This window comes from Nanorana parkeri, unplaced genomic scaffold, assembly GCF_000935625.1.
Source record: "Nanorana parkeri isolate BGI_ZX_2015 unplaced genomic scaffold, ASM93562v1 scaffold73, whole genome shotgun sequence".
Taxonomy (NCBI): Eukaryota; Metazoa; Chordata; class Amphibia; order Anura; family Dicroglossidae; genus Nanorana; species Nanorana parkeri.
Genome location: NW_017306341.1, coordinates 690,106 through 698,815, shown reverse-complemented (window position 1 = coordinate 698,815; position 8,710 = coordinate 690,106). Strand labels below are relative to the sequence as shown.

Below are 8,710 nucleotides of genomic sequence, written 5' to 3'. Positions count from 1 at the left end.
CAGGCAAGAATCTTCTACATTGCAGCTGGCACGGTCCTCCTCACCCAAGCCTATGGACCGTACCGCATGCAGACCCCACTGGGCTGGATTTTGCGGGTTGAGCCTTAAAATGGCCTTTGGAGACTGAGCTCTACATTGCTGCTTTCCAGATTGGTTCTGGTTAAGTTAGCTGTAGAGTACTTTCTGCATCCAGAGCCGCGGATATCGCCTCTGCTCTTGTCATATATCTGAAGACTCGCTTATTAAGTAGACCATTTGGGCTGGGCACTGGGAGTTCTCTCATTTTTATTCGTCACTGAGCACCATTCTTCCCCGTTTCCCACCAGCTTTGCTGTGGAAGGGGTTAACACTGTGTGACCGAACACTGACGTCACTCTGCTGGGTTGGAGTGTTGTGTACTTGCTTCTCGCTCGCTTTCCTGTCACACAACGGCCGGGAAGCATCTTCACGCTTCTGCTGCTGTCACCCTCAGCTGCCTGACCCTCTGGCTGTGAGTTTTCACCTGCTTGCAGGTGTCCAGGCTTCGTGAGCATTCAAGGTCCTGCCTCTGACCTTGAGCCTGCATGTTGCTTACCACACTGGCTACAAGATGTCTAATTCTATATATTTGGGTTAGGCTATTTGCTCCCCCTAAGCGCTTGCTGTCTCTCTATCTGCTTACTGAAGATTTTGTTCAAAAGCGTTCACTTCCTACTGTGGATCTGGCTATGTCTTGTTCTAACAAGGCAACTACCATTCCTATGGAGGATGCTCTTGCCTTTAGGGACACAACCAATAAGCATCTCGAGGCCCTTTCCAGAACTATGTGCTTTTTGGTGGGTCTTACCTTGCACCCAATTTTGGCTTTGCCAGACCATGTCTTGATTGGTTAGAATGCCTTAAAAGGGGTCTAACCACTGTTGCCACTGACCCTCAGATTGTTGAGCATGTGGAAAAGACATCTGAGGAATTGAACTTTTAGCTTTATTGGCCTGTTGGAGGACTCCTGGCTTATTTATGGCAATAAGTATCTTGTCAATACTTATGTGCATGGCTCTTTTGGCTAACGTGCTGGCCTGCAGAACTCTCTTGTAAGAAGTGATTTATCTGCAAGGTATTTGAGGAAAGTCACTGGCTCCAACTCATTGCTTGCAGTATTGGGGTCTAGTCCTGGGCCAGAGGTCCTTCCAGAGGAGAAAAAAAATCACTCTTAGGTCTCAAGCCCATGTTCTTCAATCCAGAAGTAAACTGATCCTCCCCTTGTGTATGAGGATCTTAGGGCTGATGGTAGCCTCCTTTTGAGGTATTTTCTTTGTCCTTTTTGGTTTGGGCTATGTGAGTCTCATACAGCTGTTGTTACATAGTATTTGAGGTTGAATAAAGACATTAGTCCATCAAGTCCAACCTATTAGGATCTCATTCTAGGAGTACCTGTACCCCTGTATATGACGGACCCTTAAGAAATCGTCCAAAAGTTTCTTGAACAATTCCACATTCTTTGCTGAAATCACTGTCAGTGGCAGTGAGTTCCAGACCCTAACTGATCTTACTGTGAAGAACCCCCTTCACCCCTTGTGCTGGAATTTTTTTTCCACCAATTTTAGTTGGTGGCCTCTAGTTTTTGTAATGGAGTTTTAAACCGTTTATCGCTAATGTTGCTACCACCATTGAACATTTTGTTCATGGAAATCATATCCCCCCTTAATCTCCTCACCTCCAATGTGAACATGTTTAAATTTAGTAGCCTTGTCTCGTAGCTCTGGTCCTCCATACCCCTAATTAGTTTGGTTGCCCTCCGCTGGACTTTTTCCAGCTCAAGAACATCCTTTCTTAGTACTGGTGACCAGAACTGGACCGCATACTCCAGATGAGGTCGAAGGTTGTGACCTTCAGGAAATTTGATTTCATTTTTGTAATCTTGAATGGTCCCAGGAAGTGTGCCCGGGCTTCTTGTTCCACCATACCGTGTTTCCACGAAAATAAGACACTGTCTTTTATATTTATTTTGGCTCAAAAAAACACACTAGGTCTTATTTCCGGGGTAGGTCTTATTTTTTTTTTTTATGTACAACAATCCACACTTATTTATGTACAACAATCTAACAGTCTACATGTATTCATGTACAAAAATATTATCAGGGCAATCAGGGGTGCTGTACCTTTCCAAGAGAAATTTGCTAACCAATTGCTGGCCAGAATGAGCGAAGCGCACTTTCACTATGGATTCCTCACAGGCGGAGTGCATTTGGTATCACTCCACCTGTGACAGGAGCCGGCACTATAGAGTAAACATCGGCTTCTGCGGCTCTGCTCCCTCCGGTGCCGCCTCGCTTCCTCTAGCGCTGACTTCGTTGGCACCGCTGATTCTCTCCCGCGGCTCTTCTAGTTCCCCCCCACCTGCCCTGGGAATGGTCACAGCTAGGTCTTATTTTCGGGGTAGGTCTTATATTTGAGCAATTCCCAAAAATAGTACTAGGTCTTATTTTTGGTGTAGGTCTTATTTTCGGGCAAACAGGGTATCTAGGTGGTTTAGGCTCATGGTCTTAAGGATCGGGTTCCCCCATTTTAAGGTAAGGTTCACTCCACTAGGGTAGTAAGTGTCTCTTGGGCATTTTGCCATTCTTGGAGTCCATTGAGGGACACTGGTCTCACCCCTGATAATGCTCTTGGTACTGATTTGCAACAAAACTGAAACATACTTGAAGTAGGAAGGGTTTTACCCAAGGCTGACCTACAGTATTTTTGTTTGTTAGTGTACAATCCGCCATGAAGGCGGCAGCATAACCCAAAGGTTTAAGACTTTGTGTCCCTCAGTGGATTCCAAGAAAAGGATTTTAGGGTGAGTTCAAAAATCCTATTTTTGCTCTGCAATTAGCTCAGGGCTAAACGAATGCCAGGAGCCACATAGCCAATGCTCTTTAAAAATTGGAGCTTGAGCCCAATTTTGAGGTTTACTCTAGCTGTCAATGGATTTGGCTCCTAAAAAAAAAAACCCTGCTAGCTCCTGAATTCCCTAATAATTCCATATTTTTATCAGTACTGAATGTGCCTGAGATTGGCCCACTGTGCTGCACATAGCCCATGCAGAGCTGTGGAAGGGGCCCAGCAGCTCCACCCACTACAAGTGCTCAGGAGGGGGCGGATACAAGACCAGCCATCCCGCACAAGGAGAGAGAGCAGCAGTGACTGGTCTTTATTACAGGAAACGCCTGCAAAAGCAACGGTTGCTTTGTGCTGGATTACTGCACAGATCTGGAATGAATACACAAAGCACACCAAGATTCCAGTAAAAATACACACGACTGTTGTATTTAGACATTATTTGTTTTAGCTTGGGTTCAGCTCTTCGACCTCAGGGTTTGAGGCATTTGCTAACTGGACTTGAGAAATCTGTCAGGTTGGCTTTAGAAAGAAAGTAGACCCAGGGGGGTGATCTGTGTGCCCTACAATGTGCAGTCCATCATTGAAATTGATAAAAATGTCTTGTTCTGGTCGGGAAGCTGTGCGAGTCCTAGCACCTGTACTTCCCAGCTGATGACGTAGTGTATGTTCTCAGCGCAGGACATTCCTTTGCTGTTCCTCACTTGTTTTGATTCTGCTAGGTAGGGTTAATCATTTACGTACACCCCGGGCTTCTGTCATATTGTCCTGGTGTCATGCTTTTTGCTGGAGGAAAGCCATACTATAATCATTGTGTGCTAGTCACTGCCATCACTCATCAGTATGACATAACAACCGGAGGCACTAGGTGGTCCTGTATGTGGGATGAAATCACATATTCTCATAACTTTCCTCTGATTTTCCCAGTCAGGTCATAGTGCCAGACAGGCCATTGACTTTTTCGCAATCCCTTTTCTGTCATCTGTTCAGGAACACGGGTTGGTTTAGTAAAGGGCTAGAGACTGTTCACTGAGCTAGGAAATAAGATGAAGCAAAGTCTACTTCAATCAATTAGACTTGTGCTATCAAAAATCTTGTATTTCGGTATTCATTCCCCTCGGACCTGATTGGAAATTTAAAGTAATTACAGTTTAAAGGAGAACTATGGGGTTAAGCCTTTTCCCCATAGTTCTCCTTAGGGTAACGGGAGGACACAAACTAGCGTCCTCCCGTCACCCTAGGCTACAGCTCGCGGTATACTGAGACGCCGCAGTATACCACGAGCAGCATACTGAGACGCTGAAGCGGATCCCGACAATTGTGCCGGGATCCACCCAGCTGCGTGACTGACAGCTGGCTCTGCCTATCTAGAGGCAGAGCCAGCTGTACCCGCCCCCTCCCCCGTCCGATCCACCAGTCAGCGCTGGCGGATTGAAGCGGGGAGGGGGGAATCCAGCCCCTCCCCTGTCACGGCAGAGAGCTGTGACAGGATCGAGAGGTGAGCGAACGCCGGTATGTGTTCGCTCACCTCCCGATCTACTAGAACTATGAGGTGAGTGAAAAGCACTTACCTCATAGTTCTCCTTTTTAACCTTCCATGCCAAGAGTAGGCAGCCTCAGCACTCCAGCTGTGGTGAAATGCTATATCCCATCTTGCCTCTGCCTCTGTGAGTCACGTATGTACCTGTCAGCCTTGCATTGCCTCATTATTATTATTACATAGTATTTATATAGCGCCAACAGTTTGCGCAGCGCTTTACAATATAAGGAAGACATTACAATCACAATACAATTCAAGACAAGATGGGAAGAAGGGCCCTGAGGGTTTACAATCTAAAATGGAGGGGCAAGTGATACATGAGGAGGGAGCTGTGTGAGGATGAATTATTTGAGAATGTGATGGTTCAGTGGTTAGGTTGAGGTGTGATAGGCTTCCCTGAAGAGATGAGTCTTTAGGGAACGCCCAAAGACAGTCAGGGTGGGAGATAGACGGACATGTTGGGGTAAAGAGTTCCAGAGGAGGGGAGAGACTCTAGAGAAGTCCTGGAGGCGTGTATGGGAGGAGTGGACAAGGGAGCTGGAAAGCAGGAGGTCTAGGGAAGAGCGGAGTGGACGGTTAGGGTGATATTTTGAGATGTAGCCGGGGGCGGAGTTGTGGATGGCTTTATAAGTGAATGTTAATATTTAGAATTGTATCCTTTGGGCGATTAGAAGCCAGTGCAAGGATTGGCAGAGGGTTGTTGCAGACACTGAGCGGTTGGTCAAGTGAATGAGTCTAGCAGCAGCATTCATGATAGACTGAAGGGGGGATATCCTGTGTAGTGGAAGGCCAATGAGGAGGGAGTTACAGTTGTCAAGACGAGAGATAACAAGAGTGTATGAGCAATTTTGCGGTTTCATTGGTGAGGAAGGGGCGTACTTTGGAGCCTCGTGGGACTTGTAGTTCCACAACAGCTGAAGTGTTGAGGTAGCCTACCCCTGTTCTATATCCTCATTCACTTTGGAAAGTGAATATACACTTTCCTAAGTGAACCGCTTCTACTCCTTTAGTAAATCATACCCACTATCTTACAATCTTGTAGATTGGATGTTTGAGCTTCTGAGGTCTGGTCATGTTTGGTTGGCACTGAGAGCTTTCCCTTTTTTCATTAGAAAAAAAAATCAGTAAAGGTTACCCCCTCTCGCACTTTAGGCATGCAGTGTATGACCTGAAGGTCCTAAAGAGGAACGTTATCCATATCTTTGAAATGACAACAAACACACCTTTAGAAATGTTTAGTAATGACAATCTACAAACACATACTTCCAGATTATTGCCGGCTTTGTATTTGTTGCATACCTTATTTCTCTTTTCCTCCCCCAATCTTCTCACACTGGCCATTTTTACTAAGGGCAGATCAATATATCTCCTTTTACTTCTTGTAACTCTGGCACATGTGACTAGGACATGTGACCATGCACATCGTCTCGGGAGGAAAATGCCTTTCCCTGAGATCTCATGAGATTTCCCAGCAATGCTCTGCTGATGTAACCTTCCCCATGCAACGCTGGGGCACGATTACATCACTAATGCCCAGGAGGACCAGGAAGTGGAGAAACAATCATTGTAAGTAAAAGAAAAATGTTTGCTTAATGAATGTAAGATGATTTGATATCGGCATGCAGAGGTGATTTTTAAGGAAAGGGGGTGAAGGAGTGCTTTAATGTTCATGTTTCTTCCTCCAAGCCAGCACCATGATTATGTCACTAAGGTTCTGCTGGGGGAGTTTTCATCGTTTTGGTGTTAGCCAATTCATAGAGTGTTCTGGAATAGTCTAATAAATCTGTTTGTCGGTGGGCCGTAGGAGCTATGATACGCGGGCTTCCTGTGACAACTCCTAATCACCACCAGATGCAAGTTTTTATGCTTACTGATCAGCTGGTTGTTGAATTTCATCCTGACATGGTCTTAAAATGGCCAAATCTCTAAATATTAACTCCTTGAAGAGTCGTACTGGAATGGAGAAATGGAATAAACAATGTAGAGAATATGTGAGGTTCTTCTGGAAGGGGGGAAATCTCATCCTAAAATCATATGACCATGTGTCTAGCCATCACCTGTAACACGTCTTACTCCTTATCAGTGTGCTTTACCTTTTACATTATTGCTCTGTAACCTGCACTCTTAATATCCTAAAGTTCCGGTTACCAGTTCCTTTGGGCTGTAATGGTGGCACAGCAATAAAATGGAAACTACTCTTCCACTCACCGTACCACCATAGTTTAGGGTCAGAACCCTCCGATGAAATCAGTGCCTCTCCCTTTGCCCGCAGTGGCAGGGTGACATCTGAATACCTCCTGTGTCACGGCCATTAATGGTTTTGTAGTGCAAATCTCTTCTATGTGGCTATATCGCATGTTACCAACTAGAGCCTCTGGAGTGATGGTTCCTTCTAGGCTGCATCTTTAGAAAAAAGAAGCAGGCCGGTGGGATCATGTGCCCAGATGGCAGGCCGGTGGGATCATGTGCCCAGATGGCAGGCCGGTGGGATCATGTGCCCAGGTGGCAGGCCGGTGGGATCATGTGCCCAGATGGCAGGCCGGTGGGATCATGTGCCCAGATGGCAGGCCGGTGGGATCATGTGCCCAGGTGGCAGGCCGGTGGGATCATGTGCCCAGGTGGCAGGCCGGTGGGATCATGTGCCCAGATGGCAGGCCGGTGGGATCATGTGCCCAGATGGCAGACCGGTGGGATCATGTGCCCAGATGGCAGACCGGTGGGATCATGTGCCTTGATGGCAGACCGGCGGGATCATGTGACCTGATATCAGAAGACTGTTTATCGGTACTGTCACAGTTTTAGAAGTTGAGGGTTTTTTTAATATGTGAATTGGGAGTTTCTCTGCTGAGCTGGCTTTATCCTGGAACCTCGTCTTGAGATGGCTGTTACAATTGTTTTGATATTGTAATAAAGTTAGCGCTCGCCTGTTGTTGGTCCACTTTGGGTTATTGTTTATATTAATATAATGCAGCGAGACGTTCCAGCTTCTCAATGATTCATCACAGCAATGCTAATCTCAGTATCCTGTTCTTCTACTTACAGGCACATCAACAAAGCAGGAAAGCAGACCGGCTTCTGGCAACAGGGAAATATGAAGAGGCAATTGCTTGCCATAGAAAAGCTGCAGGTATGTCCTTTACTGGAATAGTCAGTAGAAGGTTTTTTTGGGGAGTGTTTATAGTAAGTGTTTGGGGTGCCCACAATTTCTGGGCTTCAAGAGAAAAAGGGACCCTGTCACTAGACTGGCACTCTATAGTAGTCCCCTTCATTCCTCCACCAGCTAGCCTACATTATAAGGTTCTGCGGAGAGGGGTGGAGGAGCTGGGTCAGCAAACACAGTAATTTAGACGTTCCTAGAAGAGGGGAGGACTGTGTTGTAGAATGAGGGAGGGGGTGTGCTAGGGAATTGATTCTCCTGGAGTAGTCACATTTTCTAGCGAATTCAAAGGCGCATTGCAAGTGAATAAAACATAGTTTATGGAAAGAAAAATCTCTGCAAATGAAAAAATGTAAGCAATTGTGCATTAAATAGATATAATCAAATACTTGGAGTAACGTTACTTGGAGTGACAGTTCTTCCATGGTACCCCAAAGTAATGCTGAGGTTTAGCACTAAGGAGGCCAGATTTCAGGATGGTATAGTGGAGGGAGGATCGGTGAGCATCCATTCCCTGATCCCCCCCACATTGTTGTGAACCCAGAAATGCTCTGAACACTTTGTGTCAGTTAGATCCTGGCCGCCGGTGGCTAGAAATGTATACAAATCAAGTGCTGTCTGTCTAGCAGAACGCTCATGTCGTCATGAGACATTGTAAAACTCTGACACCTATAGGCATGACTCCCAGAGGCAGAGCCATGAGGGGATTTGTAGTTTCAGGCAAGCTGAAGTGTTGAGGTAAGGTTGCCTATCCCTGATCTATACTGTGCTCCCATCATCTGGGTGCCCCCTCTTGTGTATACAGAAAACTTTAGGAAACTCTTTGCATGACAATGACTTCCTATGGTCACATGGGATCACATCATTGTCAGTTCTCTTCATGGCCATGTTGTAACTAAAGGATTCTCAAAATGGTCCCATTCCTTGGGGTACATGACCACCCTAAGCCATTGGTGCATGCTGGGCATATTGAGCAAAAATATGGGCACCTTTACAGAACAGTTTCATGGAAGTGTCTTGTGTTAGATTGTTAGTACTAAGAACTTTTATTTCCCCACAGCGACCAATCCGATCTCAAAGTGCCCCGAGCAATCACAGGTGGAATCACTGGCTTTGGAGATGTATCAGTTCTTATAAATGACACATGTATACAG

General features: G+C 46.0%; 1 protein-coding gene across 1 annotated transcript in view; it reads left to right on the top strand.

Moving 5' to 3' along the window:
- Nucleotides 1-1,661: 1,661 nt before the first annotated feature.
- The window catches only part of NRBF2 (nuclear receptor binding factor 2), a 12,823-nt gene continuing 5,774 nt past the window's right edge, over nucleotides 1,662-8,710 (top strand). The window contains exons 1-2 of the mRNA XM_018576663.1: nucleotides 1,662-1,700; nucleotides 7,442-7,526. Coding sequence (XP_018432165.1) covers nucleotides 1,662-1,700; nucleotides 7,442-7,526 — 124 coding nt within the window. The remainder of the gene's footprint in view (nucleotides 1,701-7,441; nucleotides 7,527-8,710) is intronic.